The sequence below is a fragment of the Thermobia domestica genome, chromosome 13, assembly GCF_964235325.1.
Source record: "Thermobia domestica chromosome 13, izTheDome1.hap1.1, whole genome shotgun sequence".
Classification (NCBI taxonomy): domain Eukaryota; kingdom Metazoa; phylum Arthropoda; class Insecta; order Zygentoma; family Lepismatidae; genus Thermobia; species Thermobia domestica.
The window spans coordinates 161692301-161713110 of record NC_137466.1 but is presented as its reverse complement, the minus strand read 5'-3'; the positions used below and the strand labels follow the sequence as shown (position 1 = coordinate 161713110).

General features: G+C 35.7%; 1 protein-coding gene across 1 annotated transcript in view; it reads left to right on the top strand.

Annotated features, from left to right (window-relative positions):
• Window positions 1–19609, top strand: part of LOC145668693 (formimidoyltransferase-cyclodeaminase-like) — a 133465-nt gene extending 113856 nt beyond the window's left edge. Inside the window, exons 6-10 of the mRNA XM_081736767.1 lie at window positions 1167–1363; window positions 4180–4321; window positions 5707–5868; window positions 13817–13999; window positions 16702–19609. Of these exons, the coding sequence (XP_081592893.1) occupies window positions 1167–1363; window positions 4180–4321; window positions 5707–5868; window positions 13817–13999; window positions 16702–16902 (885 nt within the window). The 3' untranslated portion in view covers window positions 16903–19609. The remainder of the gene's footprint in view (window positions 1–1166; window positions 1364–4179; window positions 4322–5706; window positions 5869–13816; window positions 14000–16701) is intronic.
• The last annotated feature ends 1201 nt before the right edge of the window (window positions 19610–20810 follow it).

The window sequence follows — 20810 nt, the reverse complement described above, 5'->3', positions numbered from 1 at the left end:
TTGAATACGGTGGCCCAAATCGAAAATGGTTTCCTACAAAAGTTGTTTCGTTTTTCAAGTACTATTGAATGAAGTATGATTCAAGACTTGTTCCTATTTGAAAATTAGAAGTTGGCCCCTGGGCCCCCTTGAAGGAGTGCCCTGGGGGTCACCACAACAACACCATGTGATGCGCCCTATGAAATTTTCCTATCTCAGTTTTTGTTTCATCTTTTTATTCTCAGCCGTTTCGGATTTATAAGCACTGGACGTTTTATCTGAAACACCTTGTATATAAAATAAGAAAGTTTCCTCTTCTGGGGGGCGATTACCCCCTCCTGGATCCGCCCCTGGTTGAACCCCTCTCGTTCGCCCTCGGCTGGTCCGCCAACTCCGCTTGATCCTACCGTGCTTGAGCCGAACTTCTCCCGGCTCGTCTCACGACGCCCACTGTCGTTTAAGCCACATTGTCACGTTACAAGAACTTGTAGCTGTCATAAAAAAAAAAAAAAATCTTGAAACTCTACCACATTTCACCGTGTACACATATTCTTGTAAGGGTCATAACACATTTTTTTCCATCTTGCAAAGAGTTGAACAGTGTCCAAGTTTCTGGGACGTCTTGCTTGCTACCTGCTATCGCCCTCCCGCTGATATAAAGGAAAAACTAGTTTCGCCGCTTCCGAAACAACGGGTTCTTTTGGACAGGGAGGGGGAGTGCGTCAAAATACACATTTTTAATGACTGTGCCAAAATACACGTTAATTGTTTGTCCACTAAAGTGCAGTGTTGCAAGGGTGGTGATACCTTTCTTGTTTACAAGAAGTTGTGAAATCTAAACAGTAGATGGAAAGATCGGATAGCAAGATCTTTTTTATGACAGCTACAAGATTCATGTAAAATGGAAACGTGGTCTTACTGCCGTCGCGGCATTGTTATTTACTTGCTGTTACCGCTTCTTCGCTTTAGTGCTTCATCATCTATTGTATCTTTTTTTCGTTGTGCGTTTTTTCTATACAGCACTGTATGGTTTTTTTAGTGCTTACTGTTCGTTGGTTTAGCGCTGAAAATAAGCATTTTTCTGTATTTTCTAATAATCCGACTATTTTTTCGTTCCGACCATACTCCCAGTCCCAAAGATGACGGATTAGAGGAGTTCTACTGTATATTCATTTTTTCTTTTGCAGGCAAAAAAAGACGCAACGGAATTGAATCTCCCAGTTGTGGGTTCCGAGATCGTTGGCTTGGTTCCTCTCAACTCCTTACTGAAGGCAGCTGAGTATTACATTTCGAAGGAAAACCTTTTCGTATTGGAAGAGGATCAGAAAGTTCGATTGGCTATTGATAGGTTGGGTTTATCTTCTTTTCATCCCTTTGACCCGAAGTAAGTGCAGTTTATTTTTTTAGAAACCAATATTACTTCTTTCTATTGCTTTTTTTTTTCATAATAAGTTTATTGTGATTCAGATATTGACTTGGAGGCAAGTATTATATGTACAGAGGGATTCACGGTGTTGAGTACCACTTAAGGCCATTTTTATTTTATTTTTTATCCTATTGAATTATATGATGGTTTTTTGTATTTTCTTTGAAATGAGCTAGAACATTAACCTCTTGCATATCAGTGACATCCATGTGGCTGTCATAAAATACTCCATTGCGAAATACCACTGGCATCCATGAGGATGTCATGAAAACATATCCTTTGTTAAGGGTCGTATTAATTCTGGAAATGATGAAATTTGTTAGTGGATGAAAGGCAAGACTTAGTTCTACTATTTCTCCCTAGGTGACAGCACCTTACTGACAGAAAAGACAAAAAAAATGTTTTGTCTGAGTAGATGACAGGCCTAAGGGAGCATTCAATTACAACACACACATGTGTTTATTTTGACGATAAATAATTAATAAATTCGAGATCGAAAAAAAGGAAAAACACTTTATCTTTGATCTCCGGTCAATGTTGTCAACATGAAGTAGCTTAAAATCCCTTCACAACATCAAAATTTTCCTTTTTCAGTCCAAATGTTCCACATTGCAAAAAATATTTTCTTTTAATCAGTAATATGAATACCCTTCTCGCGCGTGCACAATAACTATGCCCTATATAACGGGGTCTAGACAGTCTTTTAACAATAAATGATAATCTGGTATCACAGCACACACACACAGGAAAATGACACCTGGAACACAAGGGTTTAATGATGTAATTTAAGTTATTTCTTCTTCAAGTCAGGGGTAAAAATGTGGGGGAACGCGGCGAGAATTCTTTTATTTCTTCAAGTCTAGTTAAATAAATATCTTTTGGTTTATCAAAATTTATTTGCATTATAGAATCATTTATTATTATTATTATTATTATTATTATTATTATTATTATTATTATTATTATTATTATTATTATTATTATTATTATTATTATTATTAAGATCAAATTCGATTTTAAAAATGTGAAGATTATAGGTCGCAGAATTTAATTTTCACAAAACAATTGATATTTCAACCGAACTTTTAGAAGAAATCAATGAAATCAAAACATTAATATAGGCCTATCTGTTCATTTCGGAGAAAAGAGAAAACTACTTTTATATATGAATCAATGAGTTAGAAAACAAGGATAGTGGTAGTCCATAGAGTTAAATTAAAATAGTGGGAGCATAGAGAGAAAACTGGTTGATCCCTACTAATAGAATTTCATACATCGATGTGGGAGACCCGGGTTCGATTCCCGACGGTAGCTCATGTTGTCCGGATAGCACGTTCAGCTTAGGTCCACGTCTCATATAGCCTTGCTGCTGAAAGGGACGTTAAACTGAAAATCAAATTTCATACAGCATGGGATAAATTGATTGATTAATTATTTAATTTATTTTAACAAACTTGTTTCATCAACGAGCCAATTTGAGACGGAAAACTATTGCTCAAAGTGAGACTCATTTTTTTTAATTATTGATGCAAATAGGTCCATTGGAGATCGAATTCGAGATCACACAACAGAAATCACACACGTTAGTCATTTGCCCACTGGCTTGGAGCGAAACTGGGGATCCTTTCTGGTAAAAGTAAGCCCTCTCTTATTGAGCTACCGTGTCACCATGGTAAACTGGACTTGGAGTTTGTTTTAAATAATATGTATATACAGGGGACACCAATTCTACCGTGATACGCCCTTGTAACTTCTAAACTAATATGTAAAAAAAAAAAAAAAAAAAAAAAAAAAACTGAAATTTTGTGCCGTGTAAATATGAACAGGAAGACATTGTTTGATATCCTCTACAATACCACTGAGTTAACACTGTTGCCGACTCAAGACATTAAAATACAGCGTCACGGATTTTTTTAAATCATCTTTTATGTTTACATTTCGACCTCCCGTAATTTCCCCCCAAGCCGAAAAAAAAAATATTTATCATCGTAGGCGACAAAATTTGGTGGCTCTGAGTGACTCTATGCGAAAAGCTGATGACAGACAGGCACACATACACATTATTTTATTATTATTATGATTATTGAATATACTCGTATCATTAAAGATGAATGTTACTACTAAAGTTAGTTCTAAGGTTTTGAAATGCGCTGTTGTTTTTGCTTAGTTTGTATTTTGATTTTTATATCGATTCAAAAACATTGTTTTATTTTATATACAGTAGGAAGACCAAAATCCAAACTAATTGGGATCACGGGTAGTTCGGATTTTAGAAAATGACCAAGAAAATGCAATTTAGGCTTAAATATACTGTACGGTATGCTCTTTTATCGATACAATGATTATAGAGTACAAACAGTATTTACAATACCGTTTGTAAGGCTGCTTACATTTAATGTTTCTGAAGAACCTGCTCGTACACTAAATTACAGTGTTCTTGTAACTCACACTTAAAACTTAACTTGTATAGGGCTAAGGGAAAATAAAAATATGTATGAGAAACAATTACATATCAATGACCTATTGTAAAAACAATGACTTCACAGAAAGAAAATTGGATTAGTGTACTGTCACTAGCTTCTAGGGACCGCGTTCGGATTTTTGACGTTCGGATTATCTACGTTCTACTGTACCCATAAAAAATCATATAATAAGATTTGATACAAAACAAAAATGTCAGATTTCCACATTATGTGATTAGATAAAATACTGGACAAATGTTTATATTTGTTTCGAGATGCCAATCGATAATGTTAGTGATTTGTTGTTCACAGGGAAAGGATAATTGAATATAGACTGCCAAACTCTAAACTGAATTCTTTGAGCAATCTCTCCGTGGAAAAGTTTGTTCTCGAAGTAGGGGCTCGATCGCCAGCGCCTGGAGGCGGTTCAGTAGCAGCTATGGTTGGTGCTATGGTAAGTATTTATTAGTAAACATACAATGAATAGCCAGAACGTTATATAGTACTTACCTAATATCTAGTATGTCCATCTATAGCTCTCAGGATAGCAGTAATATGGTTTGACAATGGAAGCAATGAGACTTGGGTAGGTGGCTGGAGGCATGGTGCACCATATCTGCACGCACACCTCACTTAATTCCTGTAAAATCCGCGGAGTCCGGCGATGAGCTCGAATTTGAGGTTCAATGACATTCCAAAGGCGTTGTTGAATTGGGTTAAGATCGGGCGAGTATTGGGGCCATTGCAGTAAAATTATAATAGTAGGGAGATGCTTCAATCACACAATAAAACTCAGGTAAAGTGGAAAATAATTTTAAAAAAAGACTCAACAGGCAAAAGTATAGTAGTAAATAAGTAGCATAATGTATGAGGGTGTAAATATGATAAATGCAAAGGGCATAGCAACATCATTTAATAAATATTTTACAAATTTAGGACAAACTCGTATTAAAGACAAAGAAACTAGTAAAACTAACTTAATGGAACTAAAAAAATGTGAGAAATCGATATTTTTAAGGCTAGTAACAGAGAGTGAAATAACCATCATAATAATACAAATGGAAAACTCAAATTCGGCTGGGACTGATAAAATGTCTAACAATTTGATGAAAAACTATTGTTGCAAATACTCAATGGTTTGAGTTTAATAGCTTTCCATAATGTCATCCTCTTTATTAATTTTTAGGCGAAAGCAAATTATAACTCAGCAGGGAATTACCGTTTATGGGCACAATGCAAATTCTGTTATTTTTCTTCCTAAAGCAGTAGAATACTACTATAGTCCGCGTCACCTGAATTGGCGTATGGCGTCAGCCAATAAGCTGGCAGTGCGCTGATTCCAAACCTTCAGTGAGGAATTTAATCTTTCCTAGAAGCGCTTGGAGGATAAAGGTGGTATGTAACAAATTGAATATAATGGGAAAATTGACTTTCACAACTTTGTCTGTTAACATACCACCTTCATCGTTTCTAAATATCTGCACTAGGACGAGGACTCACCCAAATAATGTGTTAGGTAGCATGATAGCATATAACACGTGCATGAACAGCCAGAATGCAACATTTCGAAAAATGTAACATAACACCTTTATCCTCCAAGCGCTTCAATTGATTTTATTCATTTTTATGGTCAATTACGAATGATTAGATACCTTACTGAAGGTTGGCAACAGCACACAGCAAGTTTATTGGTTGACGCCGTACGCCAATTCGAATGACGCGGACTACAACAATTAACTGTTTATATATAGTTTTGATGTTGCAAATGAAATTATATTCTTTAATATACTATAAACACATGCGAAATTTTAGATATGTATTTGTCTTTATTCCCCACAGGGTGCAGCACTGGGAACAATGGTAGGGCAGATGACATATGGGAAGAAACAATGGGAATCATTGGATAGCACGATGAGACGCCTTATCCCGAGTATGCATAAGGCTATGAAATCTATTATTCCACTAATAGATGCAGATACTGCGGCTTTTACAGACTATATGGTAAGTGCCTTTTAAGGTTTTCTTCCACTATTCCACTCTTCCTGAGGTATTAGATCCTTTTTTTTTCTTTTAACTTTTAAACAAAAGAAACAAAGAAGTATGTGATAGCAATACTTCAATTTAAATTAATTTACCAGTATTGGAGAAGCTCCTCTGGAGAATCACTTGAAAATCTTAAGTTTGAATTTTGGTTCACATATGTTGAACGGTATGGCCTTTAGGTGAGTGTACATAAGAACGAACAGACTGACAGATGTCGAAAAATCCCTCTCTTTTTTTGCATACATGGACCATGAAACGTGTAAATCCGTTGAAATCTTTTCACGATCACCATACTTTTTGTCCTTTCGTCACTTAAAGCAAAAATATGTTATCTCATTGAAATCTTACAGTATTTTCAAATTGAGGAAAGTTAGATAGATAGGATTACAGGCTACTCGTACTGAGTAAAGACTAAAACCGTAAAAATAAATAAAATAAAAAAATAACTTGAACCTGCGCTCTCTACACAGCGCATTATTCACATATGAGCATGAATCTCCTTGTCATTCCTCACATCTGTACATGTCCCTTTACAGACACAACCGAAGGACATCTTGATGAAAATCGGCAAGGGGTATTATAAAGGGGAGATTTTTTTCAATATCGCGCACCGTGTAACGTGGGTTCCTGTCACCACGGCATGACTCGTCTTCAGGTTGCGGATCGAGGAGAAGGCCTCTAGATATAGAGGTTAGCTGCGAATATACTGAATAAGCAGTCGCGAACAAACAAGGAGTGGTCCTCAAGCTTGGAGGTTTGGGTAAAGCTAACAACCTCATCCTATAAAAAAAAAATAATAATAATAAAGGCACTTGTTCAGAAACATTCACAGGAAGCCTCGGACAAGGACTGATAACTTGGCACGACCTCAGCAAAAGAAAATGGACATGAGATTTGGAACATGGAATATTAGAAGTCTTCATAGGGCAGGCGCGTTAAAATCCGTAACGAGTGAGTTAGAGAAATACAGGATGAACCTAGTAGGAGTTCAGGAAGTTAGGTGGGAAGGAAATGGAACTGTAAATTCTGGAAATTTTACGTTCTTTTACGGGGAAGGAAATAAAAATCACCAATTAGGAACAGAGGTTTTCGTTCATAAACAAATAATATCAGCAATTAAGCGGGTTGAATTTGTTACTGACAGACTTTCTTTTATTACTCTTAAGGGTCGGTGGTGTGATATAATTATTTTGAATATACATGCCCCAACAGAAGATAAGGGTGACGATATAAAATAAAGTTTGTACGAGGAAGTGGAATGGATATTTGACCAACTCCCGCGGTACCACATGAAAATGCTATTAGGGGATTTCAATGCGAAGGTAGGACGAGAGGATATTTTCAAACCGATTATAGAGAACGAAAGTCCGCATAAGGAAAGTTATGACAACGGTATTAGACTCGTGAACTTTGCAACTTCCAAAAACCTTATTGTGAACAGTACAAAATTCTCACACCACGACGTTCATAAATGCATTTGGACCTAACCAGACGGGAAAACACACAATCAAATTGGTCACGTTTTAATAGATAGAAGAAAACAATCTAGAATAATTGATGTGCGGTAGTTTAGAGGGGCTGATTGCGACACCGACCACTACCTGGTAGCAGCGATAATACGAGAGAGGTTATCGTTGAATAAAGGTAATATTCAATGTCTGAAAACGGAGAGATTTAATTTAAAGAAATTAGAAGAGAGCCAGGTAAGAGAAGAATACCAGATTGAAGTTTCGAATGGATTCTCGGCTTTAGAAGATTTGGGGTGTACTAGTGTTGACTATACTTGGATTTAAATTAGAGATAGCATTAAAATTTCAGCAAAAGAAAACTTGGGACACGCAGAAATACGTAGGAACAAACCATGGTTCGACCAGGAATACATTAAACTAGCAGAGAAGAGAAAACAGGCAAAATTACGTTGGCTACAAAATCCGAATGAAATAACTACATAAAATTTCGTAGACATTAGGTGGGAAACTTCCAAAACTTTTAGAACAAAGAAACGCGATTTTTTGAAAGCTAAAATTAAGAAACTTGAAGATAATAGTAAAAATAAAAAACATTCGGGACATGTATAAGAGGATCAACGAATTTAAGAAAGGGTATCAACCTCGTGCTTATATATTAAAGAAAGCTGACGGAACAGTTTTCACTGATACGGATAGCATCTTAAATAGATGGAAAGATTTCTTTGACGATTTGCTTAATACGCAGCCAAAAACTAATGTGTGTGGAGAAAGTGAGATGCACACCGCAGAACCGTATATTCCAGAACACAACCAAATAGAAGTAGAAAACGCTATAAAGAAATCAAAGAAACACAAATCTCCGAGTGTAGACGAAATTCCAGCTGAGTTACTTTTAGCTGGAGGCGAAAAATTGTGGAACAAGATACACAAATTCATTCTCCTCATTTGGAACAAGAAATAAGAGTGGAAGCAATCAATCATTGTTCCAATTCACAAGAAAAGCGACAAAACTGACTGTAATAATTATCGAAGCATTTCTCTTCTGTCAACATCCTATAAAATTTTGTCAAACATTGTATTAGCAAGATTGACACCATACGCAGATGAAATTATTGGAGATTATCAGTACGGATTTAGACGAAATCGCGATCAAATATTTACCATTCCCCAAATACTCGAAAAACAGTAGGAATACAATACTCCAGTACATCAACTATTTATTGATTTTAGAAAGGCTTACGACTCGGTTAGGATAGAAACATTGTACTACGTCCTCACAGAATTTGGAATACCGAAAAAGCTAATTAGATTAATTAAGATATGTTTAAAATAATCTAAAAGTAAAGTCCGGGTAGGAAAATTTTTGTCCACGAACATTCACGTCGAGAATGGCCTGAAACAAGGAGATGCGTTGTCGCCATTATTATTCAACTTTGTCCTGGAATACGCAAAAAAAAAAAAAAAAAAAAAAAAAAAAAAAAAATCAAAGATAACAACCAGGGCCTAGAGCTGAACGGTGTTCCTCAGGTTATGGCGTATGCTGATGATGTAAAATTAATAGGGGATGATAGGAGAATAATATCAAAGAATGCAGAGGTCCTACTAAACGCTTGCAGTGACTTGGGTTTAGAAGTAAAATGCAGAGAAAACTAAATACATGGAAGTGCGTCGGGACCGTAATACGGGAAATTATGGATGTGTAAAATTATTAAACAATACTTTTGATAAAGTGGATAGTTTCAAATATCTATGATCAATATTAACACACGAAAATCATATTTACGAAGAAATTAAATGTCGATTAAAAGCAGGGAGTTCGTGTTATTATTGAGTTCAAAATCTCTTGTCGTCGCGAATTCTGTCGAAGAATTTGAAGCTTAAAATATATAAAACGATAATCATGCCTGTTGTTCTGTATGGTTGCGAAACATGGTCGCTTACTCTGAGGGAAGAACATAGATTGAAAGTATTTGAGAACAAGATCCTGAGGCTACTATTCGGACCTAAGAGGAACGGGAATGGGGAATGGCGTAAACTTCATAATGAGGAACTACATAATTTATACGTTTTACCAAGCATTATTAGGGTCATCAAGTCTAGGAGGCTCAGGTGGGCAGGTCATCTAGCTAGATTAGAAGAAAACAGAAACGCTTTCAAAGTCTTGACTGGAAGACCAATCAGAAAACGACTATTAAGAAGACCTAGTCGCAGATGGGAGGACGATATTAAGATGGATCTCGCAGAAATAGGAATACAAAGTAGAAACTGGATCCAGCTGGCTGATGATAGAAGTCAGTGGAGAGCTTTTGTGAACGCGGTATTGAACCTCGGGGTTTCATAGGCCATAAAAGTTAGTTTTTAGTTAGTTATCTCGCACCGTTTGCAATATTTGAGCCTACTTCCGGTTGGAGTTTCGAATTCATGTATGACCAGTGTTTTTTTTTTTTTTTTTTTTTTGCATGTAGTATGTAATTATCAAATACATTACACACACAATTAATTATAATGTCGGTAATATTATGGTGTTCATTGGACAAAACACTCCAAACAATAAAGATAAATCTTAAACTGGTTATGCTTCGTTTTTCATTATTATTTGACTAACCCCATATACAAATGTTTGGTGTTGGAATGTATAACTCGTAGGATATGATGCTTTACTTTTTAACATTTCAATACTTCCAGTGTACCCCCTAAAAATGTAATAAAGGAACAACGGCCATTTTTAAAATATTCAATTAGAACTGAACAATCTACACAAAATTTGAAATCGATGAGTGAGAACGGCATCTTTCCAGAGCTTGTGGTTTCCGAGATATTGTCAAAAGAATTGACCACAAACATATAAACTTTTCTTGACCACAAACATATAAATGTAGCATTTTTCAGAAAATAATGAAAAAACAAACAGTGGGATAAAATGTTGAAATCAGATTAAGACTACAAGCATTAACTGCTCTCCCTAAGGTTAAGGACTAAAATTTTTGTGTAAGAGACGTGGTACGATCGCGTCCAATTTCTAATCTTAGTTATTATGTTTTTATTCATTTTACCCCAACAGAGGTAAATAAATAAATACAATACAATACAAATTCTCCTTTCTTCGTGCATTTTATAAAAGCATCATTTTTATTTTATTATTTCACTTTTTAAACAGCTTATTTTCATTAGAGTATTTTATAATGAATATTTTCGTTTCAAGGCTTCACTACAATAAATGTTATTTTATGTAATGAGTTTAACATCCCACGTTAATATCTTATGATGTAAGAGATGCTAATTGCGAATGGCGATACTGAAAGAAGACATAACTTGAGAAAGTGAAGAAAATTGGAGATACCCAAGAAAATCTATTAATATAATATTGATTTGAAACTCTTGAGACTTAGAGCTGTCCCAGTATATTTTCTTAATGCAGAATATAGAACGCTATACTAATGAATCCCGTTAACCCCATCTTATGAGTTGAAACAGAATTTAATTGATTCAAATTAATCCTATCGATAATATCGGAATCACATTGAAACTATAATTCCGCACCAATTTTTTGGTAGTTGTGATAACATGAGGTTAACACTTTGCACATTTTTGCATAAAAATCGGTTCATTTCTATTTGAATTTGACGTCCCTTTCAGCAGCGAGGCTATATGAGACGTGGGATCCGAACCACACGAGCTCCCGCCGGAAATCGAACCAGAATATCCCACATCAAAGGCGCATGCGCTAACCAGTTAGCCAGAAGGGAGCTCTGTATAAAAATTGGATGTTAATATTGTACAGAATTAATCTAACTATTATCCCTGAATGCGATCGGATTCCCATAAGGTTGAATGAAGTGAATGAAATAAAATGCCTAGTTTTGCTTTTAACGGTTAGCCCTGTAGGCTACAGGAGACGGATGATTAATGACAGTAAATGATTACTTAAAACTTGGTAGAATAAAAATCTGGAAGCAAATGGAAGAATCTCGAGAAAGGCCACGGACACAATGTTGTCCACCAGACAGTGACATGGACTGGAATCGAACCACGGACCACTCGCACCGGAGGTAAGCGCTTTACTACTGAGCCACCGTGTCCTCTTGAATATAAATTATTATTGTTTTGTTTTCAGTGCAGGACACCTGGGTTCTTCTCCCGACGGGAGCTCGTTTCCCACGATAAAGTATAAGCCTACGTCTCATACGCACAACGTTAAAGTTCCTTGATTTGAAACTGAAAGTTAACTCCAAGACAACGATACAAAAAAGTCCGCAAAGGAGGTGGGCTGATAAGGGCCATTTTTCGCCCATCAGGCCCGAGATGTGAAATGCATGGTTTCCAATAGTATACCTCATAAAAATAAGAAAACAAATATATTTTGATGGAAAGCGCTATAAGTGAGAGGTAAAAAATAAAATAAACAAAGACGTAAGTCGTGTGTTAATGAGGAACGTAAACACTAATGTCATGAGTTGGCATCCGAGAAAGCAACAGTAAATAGAACACTAACGGCAAGAATAAGAAGAATTAAGTCTACTACGACTATGAGATCAATATATTACATCGGAAATAATCAAGCATAGATAATAATCAGATAGCTGGAGACACTTGTAGCTAGTTTGCAGATTAGGCATCGTGCTTGCTGTCGTCATCCGAATCGCCACTGGACCATCCTGCAGCGGCATCTTGTAGTGTATGAGTATATTCTAGACTCGGTTTCTTAACTGCGGTGGAATTGTGGCGCTAGTAATCCAGAAACCATAGTACGGAAGCAACATGCCCACAACATCCGAAGACCCGTGCGCCTACTTTACATTGACAGTACCACTGAACTCGGAGAACAGAAGCATCGTCATGATGTATGCACAAAGAGTACATACCTTTGTCACTTAAGTGCTCGTGAGTGTAAGGATCGGAGACATCAGGTAACGATTGTTGGTCGTTGTTTTTCATCTTTCCCTCAGTATTGCAATATAACGTATTAATGACTTCCCACCGGTACTTCATTGACGCGTGGTATGTATGATTCTTCGATATATATATATCTATTGCAGAATTTCATGCCATTCTGCGACTGGTTTTCCTGCTCGCACTTTTACTCATACCACTTTCAGAAATGACACGCCTTCTCAATACTCCATAACGTGCTGTCTCTATTTTTGCTGCCCTACACACATATCCGCGCAAACAATACATTTTCTTTATATATCTTATTGACATGCTGAGCATGTATTTTCAGTCACAATCGGTAACTTACATCAGAGCTGGAGTATCCAGTTGAACTCGTACATTACAGCGTATAAACGGTATTCATCGCTCTATCCTCTCGCGCAATACATTTTGTTCTCTAATAGGTAGAAGGACACACTGAACCAAAATCAGTTAGTACTCATATCAAAGGTTACACAGTGTTATATTATGACGAGTCAGATTTATTTTGGTTCATCGACTCCTTCTTCCTATAAGCCTCCATCAAAGACAGCAAACATTACCAAAATGTCGCAAAACGCTGAAACGGACTCTTTTTGGGCACTCATTTCTATGACTTACTATTTTCTTTATCACGTATCTATTATTTTTACATATGCAACATATCTTCTAGTATACAAATACATTGCAAACTTGTCGGAATCGGACACTTCATTTTTCCGTTGTCTGATGGGCGAAAAATGGCCCTTATCCGCCCACCTCCTTATCAATTAGATTCTGTCTAAGCCAATAAAAATTAATTTGTGTTTCTATAAATGATACGAGTAAGTAGATAGTACTCGTAGTAAACATTTACCTGCAAATACACATACTTATCTGATATGCACAATGTAATTTCATTCTTATATTAATCCAAGAAGAAAAGAAGAAAAAGAACTTAATTTCAATCAGTTGATTTCCGTTTCCCACGAAAAATACAGACAAATGTGCTTCTTATGTTTGCTAACACAATTATCTATTAATAGTGCAATCTCTCGGCGTTTCGAGAACTTAAGAGGCCCCATCACGGTGAAATTAAAATACCTCTAATTTTACAGTAATTATGTAATAGACAAAAAATAAATAGATAAAACATAATCGAAATATGGAACAAGAGCTCGCTAGACAATATTATTTTACATGAGATACGGTTATCGCGACCTACTTATCTGCTTTCTATTTCCAGCTATTTAGAAAATCGGCATTTAGGTGACTCGTGATAACGGTACGTCATGGAAAATAACGTTGTCTAGCGCGCTCTTGTTCCACATTTCGATTATTTTATGTCTATTTGAATATATCGCATAATTATTGTAAACTTAACGGTATTTTAATTTCGCAGTGATTAGGCCTCTTAATTTGTGAGACGTAGTCCTACAAATTGTGATTGAAAAATCCTTATGTTATACTTGGGTAACCTTACTTCTAAGATAAGATAAATATTTCAATAATTTCGAAAATCGAAGATATTTATTTTATTTTTACAGGAAGCCTTAAAATTACCAAGAAGTACTCCAGAAGAAGTAGCAGCGAGGGAAAGCGCTCTTCAAGCAGGATTAAAGAAGTCAATTTCTGTGCCATTACAACTTATCAGACTTGTAAATAGCACATGGCCAACGATGGTAGAGTTGGCACAAGTTGGAAATATTGGGACTATGTCTGACTTGCAGGTAAATATAACTTTCGAATGACATTAATGGATAGGGTTTAAGGAACCTAAACAGATAATATGTGACGAACGTAAATAAAAGAGGAATAATCAATCTTGTTAACGGAACTTGAACAAATTTTAATCAAGAGCGAGAACTGAAATAAAATAACATTTCTAATATGACACCCCACAATTATGCCATTCAGGCTAAAGGAAAGCAATTAATTGAGGTGAATCATTTTGATGAAATTGGTGGAATGAGAATGTTGGAGTAGACGAGATAACTCACGAACACGATGTTGTCAACCAGAAACTTCTATGGGTCTGGGATCGAATCAGGGATTGCTCGCACCACAGATGAACACTCCCAACACTTGATACACAGATCACATGTTACTCTTCCAACGAATACTAAGTAAGTAGGGTTTCTTACGATTAGTTCAAATCGGATCCCATTTTAAACAACAAGTTTCGTCCTAGCAACTGAAATGACTATTACTAGATTTACATACAAGATGAGAGGAGACAGAATTATCGTGACGAGACAAAAAAAAATCCAATAAAAACGTATATTTTTAAAACAATACATTACCTTCACGATACATTTTCGAGACGAGCAGCTTCAAGTCTTATTTCATGGAAGAATTCCTAAGAAAGTTTACAGAGTTCTTTCGTCCTTCTGAAAATTTTTTCTTCTCTTTTAACCCTTGGTATGGAATTAGTTCCACGAACGAAAGCCGCATTAAATAAATTAGGATTGAATACATGGAGCTACCGAATATTTTGTACTACATATGGCGGATCGGTGTGTAAAGTGCTTTAAGTCAACAATTAGTTCTAAAGAAATCGCATTTGAGAGTTCAGACATAAGTCCAAAATCTGGCTTCGGAAAAATGATTAGCTCTTGTAGGTCTTCATGTTAATAAGACTTGTGTTTTTGGATTTATATCTAAAACCCAAATCCAGATTTTTGGACTTATATCTGAACTTTCAAATGCAACTTCTCTAAAACACTAACTTTTGGCTTAACGCACTTTACATACCCACCCGCCATTTGTTATGAACTTGCACAAAGAACAGATTAGGTAGATTACATATCACCTGGATTGTTCCCTTTCTTCAGAATTTCTAATGTTGTGTTATCATATGAAATCTATTTTGTTTAGAACTTTATTACATGCATCAAAATAGTCACTTACCTCCAGATATTTTTTTGAAAATGAAATTAAATATAATTTCTAGTTTTATGCCCTGTAGAACAGAGAAGTCGGATGGCTAATGAAAGTGAATGAAATACTTGATGGAATGGTAATGTGGGAGGAAACTAAAAAGCTCCAGAGAACCCACGTAAATTATGTTGTCCACCACAAATTTATATGGCCTGGGGTCGAACCAGGAAGCTTTCGTACCAGAACTGAGCGTTTTAGCACTGAATTCCGTGCTCTTCTCCTCCCCTTCCAATACAGATATTTATTATTGGTCGTAGTAATTTCCATGTGTATTTACATTTTGAAATTCTGGGAGAAAAATTGCTAAACTTCTTGCAGCACTATGACTCGTGAATTACCCTAATTAAATCTCATAATTTGTTGCATATGCGGTCACAAGAGTTCTTAACAGATGAAACGGGTAATAGAACTAATACTTCTTATACTAGAGATGAAATAAAATTAATTAATAAAATTAGATCAGTAAAATTAGAAACCAATAGACAGACCATCAATTATTATAGATCAGAAAGTTTTAAGGTACTGTATCCTCCTCCAGATCTTTATTGTAGGTCAAGAAATACTTAAACACTACAGAATAGAAAATTAAAATATCATGAAGTTGAAATACTATTTTAAAGTTTTCCTTCGGGGATCCCTCGTTCGATTCCCCGTCCAAGTAAGATTGTGGTGTACAACATCGTGTCTGTGATTTTCCCGGGTTACTCCCGCTTCCTCCCACAGCCACATTCCACTAATTCTTCCATCATCATTCACTTACTTTACTCATCTCTCTCTCTCCTTTAGCCTAAAGGGTATAATCGTCGGACGTTAAACTGAAAGATTTCATTTCATTTTTAAAAATCTTTTTCATACTTAAACTTTAAAAAAAATGTATTAAAATATTGTAGTATTTTCAAGCTCTTTATTATTGACAGAAAAGAGCAACAATCACACTTACAATGTGAAGATTCGCTTTACCCTTAACTTAAAATCATAGACTGGTCAGCTTACGCCCTTCGGAAATTTCCGTTTAGTTTACTCTTCTGCATATCTTTATTATAGACCCAAAAATATTTTAAAATACTCATACTTTCCGAGTTCTTGTTATAGAAAAATATTATTAAAGTATTGCTAGAAAAATATTATTAAAGTATTGAATTTTTCTCTCAGCTTTTAACAGAAAAAATATGACAGTTTCATATGAATACTAATGAAAAATTACTATGGGTTAAGTCAGGGGCGTCATTTAGGGGGACAGGGAGGGGCATTTGACCCCCCTGAGTTTGAGATGTATATAGATTTTATCAATATAGTAGTAACAAGTCAGTGAAAAACGCGAAATTTTACTTATATCAAGGGGTAATATATGCCCCCCCCCAAGACAAATCTGAAATGACGTTACTGGGTTAAGTTTATCGATTTTAAGAAAGTCAGTTGGAAAGATTATTTGTGAGTTTCGAAAAGTTAATCTAATATTTATTGTTTTATTTATACAATTCTTTTGTTTCAGGTTGGAGCCCGTTGTTTGGAAACTTGTGTATGGGGTGCGTACTACAATGTAAATATCAACTTGAAAGATATAAAAGACGAATCTTACCGGACGGCCGTAGAGAAAGAAGTAGCAAATTCTCTTTCAGTGGCAGGCGAAGGCTGTAAAGAAGTGTTAGGGGTTCTAAGTGGAAGAGCGACATCTAATGGAGCTAATCAATAATGAAGACAGCGGATTAAAGACAAGAAGAAAAAAATCTTGGAACTCTTTTTTTTTAAGTCCCCATTTTTGTACTTGCTCCGTTTCTTCATTAAAGTTCAAATTAGGTTGTAAAAATTAGGTTTTGAAGGTGAATGAATGGTACGAAGCAAGAAGCGACTAGCATAATAAATTTTGTAACTTGGCTGAGAGTTTTTCATGTTAAAACAAATCACTGGAAAATATGCTATAAGTGGCGTAGCTAGGATTTAGTTAAAAGAGGGAATGCATCTCCTCCACAACATAACATTTCCATACTATGTATAATACAAACTAGTAATTCTACAATATTTCAGCATTATGAAGTAGTGTTACATTTTGGGAATTCCGGAAAGTGTATTTCGGTTTTGTGTTCGTCCTCTTCTGAATGATTCGACTCATCTCGAATCAAATTTTGAATGACCATAAGAGTCGCCTATCGCAAAATTTAGAAAAGAGAAAAATCTAGAAAACTGAAATGAAATCTTTTAATTTTACGTCCAAATATTTTGCCATGTAGGCTGAAGGAGACGGTGATAAGATTAAAAGAAATGGTGGAATGAAGAAAGTGGGGTGAAATGGAAGAACTCGGAGAACACCCACCCACATGGTGTTTGTCCACCATAAAATCCAGTTGGGATCAAACCGGGGACTCTACACACTAGAATTTAGCGCTCTAACAGTGAGCTAAGATAAAATCTAGAATTGCACGTGCCACAGAGAAGTAAATCTCTCAATCGAATTAATGGACATCTAAACTTGCGCAATCTCTTATTATGTATAACTCCAAGGATTAATATGAAGTACACATTGTTACCAAAATAGTGGAGACGTCTGGGAAAAATGAAATGAAATGATATCTTTCAGTTTAACGTCTTACAATTATGCCTGTTAGGCTAAGGGAGACGGATGATTAAAGCAAGTGAACGTTGATGGAATAATTGGTGGAATGAAATGTGGAAGGAAACAGGAGAACTCCGAGAAAATCCATGGACACGGTGTTGTCTACCACAAACTTACTTGGCGGGGATCGAACCAGGAACCCCACACACCAGAAGTAAGCTCTCTATCACTAAGCCACCGTGCCCCTGGAGACATCTGGAGAAAGTGCAGCTTACCTGAATCATACTGTGTGGAATAACCGTTACCCTGGAGAATATTTGTCATTCTTCATACAATGGAGGCATTTAAATACTTGTCTCCAGAGATATATTGTACAATTCCCCATACAGTGCAACATAGAGTTACGTCAGCGAAGATCTGAGGAGGATATCTGTTCCGAATTCTGAGTTTCAGAACTGATTAAAGGTGTTCGATAGTATTAAGATCTGGGAATTAAGCGAGCCAGAGGAGGTGTCGTACTTAATCCCGATGTTCATGAAATCATGCCCGTACAGTTCCAGCAGTGTGAATTAAGATAAAAATGTGTCAGAGGCCGTAAGAAAACATCTCTATTCACTGTAGGACTCACATTGTCACGTAAAGTATCCATATAGTCACTACAGTAATGCGCAGTATAAACGTAAGCTCAAGACAGTGCCCACAGAACGTAGAGCTGTTCACTTTATTTCACGGAAGTAACGAGATATTTCGGAACATAAACTTTTTCGGCCGTCCGCTATATATAGACACTGTCTATTGTGGGAAATGAGGTAAACGGTTTATCAGATAATATTGCTTGTTTGCAATCTTCTGCGGTCCATTTTACGTGTTTTAGGCGCAATTTTTGTCACAATAAAGAGTAGTGATAACTGATAAGCGGTTTGGAAACTGCGACCAGACCGTGGATGTTAAGGTTATGCAACTAGGGTTGAACTGTGATTGTCGGAATAGACTATTCCAGCTGCCGATTGAATACGCAGTCACTTTCTCCGCATTCTCTCCACATTCCTTGGTGACAATTCTCTTTAATACACGGCGATCTCTGTCAGTGATTCTTTTCTTCTGTCCACTATTATTAATCTTCGCTAGTGTTTCGCCAGGAGCTCCGGACGTACGTAACTCACTGGCTACTTTCAACACACATGCGCCAACTAACCACGCACTCACAATTCTGACTGTTCTAAAACTCAGTATGCCGAATAATATCCCCTTGCCGATATTTGCATGGTGCAAAATTTTAGCGTTTTTGCCCATTAGTTTAAAAGTTACAAGGGTGTATTGAGACAAATGGTCCATCCTCTGTCTGTCTGTCTCTTTCTCTCTCTTTGTATATATATATATATATATATATATATATATATACAGCATATTTTCCGTATAATCAGAGAGCAATGTTATAAGACATGTTTTATATTGTTTATGAAACGTAACATTCTTACGAAAGTGTATACATGTGTAGTTTAAATGAGTAATTTGATACACATTTTGTAAAGATAAATTTATTATTTTTAGAATGTGCAAGTTATAAATCCATTCAGGTACTGTGCCGTGATGGATGCTCAAAATGCCGTTAAATAAATAGAAACAAATGACTACTTTTACTAGAAATTAGGAAAAAAAATGTTAATAATTTCATGAATTGATTTTACTGTAACCAATTTTAAATGACTGTAGACGTGTAAGAATGCAGCGGCTGTGATAAAATGTAATGTATCTGCTGAAGTTTTCTGTAAAACCATCAGTTTCATTGAAAGGTAACCAACTTATATAAAATAAATATATTTTGAAGCAAAATTATTATAGATTGTAACATATATCTTTCTATTAATTTGTGAATTTTTCTTAGGATTATTGTAATTTTGTTCCTCATCAACATACTAAATCTTCCACTGATCTGACTTGTACTAAGGTCGTCATTTTGTAAAAATGGCGGATGAGGTGGCACCTTTATTTTATTTTTTATTTATTTATTTATTTTATTTTATTTATTTATTTATTTCTTTGCTAATTTCTCAAAAATTTCGAATGTTAGAGAGAAAATAATTTGGACCAGTTTGAAAGAGTAGAACATTTCCTATCAAAGAGAGTTTATAGATTTTCCCCAAGACTCGCCATTCTTCAGAAATGGTCACTTTACATAAAATTGTATATCAAACTACCTTAGAATTGTCAATTTTATCTGAATGTTGGAATAATTTTAGGGTTAATGGCAGTTATTTATCTTCAGATGATGTTTCTATTATGAAAGGTGAATATTTCAATGAACATAACAATATAAAGTAAGACGTTTGAAAGTGTGTGTACATTTAAATATTTAGGATATTTAATAGATAACAAAAACAACACAACAATAGCAATAAAAGAACGAATACAAGTAGGAAACAAAGCTTATATCACGCCAACAACATGTTGCTGAAAAACAAGATAATAAACAGTAGCACAAAATTAAAAATATATAGAACCCTCATAAGACCAATAGTAACATATGCTTGAGAAGTATGGGCATTCACCAAAGAAAACAAAAATAACCTACGCATATTCGAAAGAAAAGTAATAAGGAAGATATATGGCCCTGTTAAAACTGGAGAGGAATGGAGAATACATAGATAAATAGTAGAAATTCTGGAAAACAAAGACATAGTGCGATACATAAAAGCGCAAAGACTAAGATGGCTGGGTCACGTGGAACGTATGGAAGAAGAACGCCTTCCCAAAAGGATCATAAATGAGACCAAACAGAGATGGATAGAATGTGCAAGTGGAATTCCGGATATTGAAAGTGGCTAACTGCAAACAGACAGCCAGAGATTGGAAAAGATGGAGGCAACTGGTGGAAGAAGCCAAGCCCCATATCGGGCTGTAGACTTGTGTGGTAAGATAAGTAAGAATATTTTTCCTTGAGGATCAGAGAAATGCCCTCCCTCCCCCCCCCCAAGCAATCAAATTACCAAAGCTTCACTTTGTGTTTCATCATGTTCATCATTGTTCTTTTAAAAAAAAATGTTCGTATG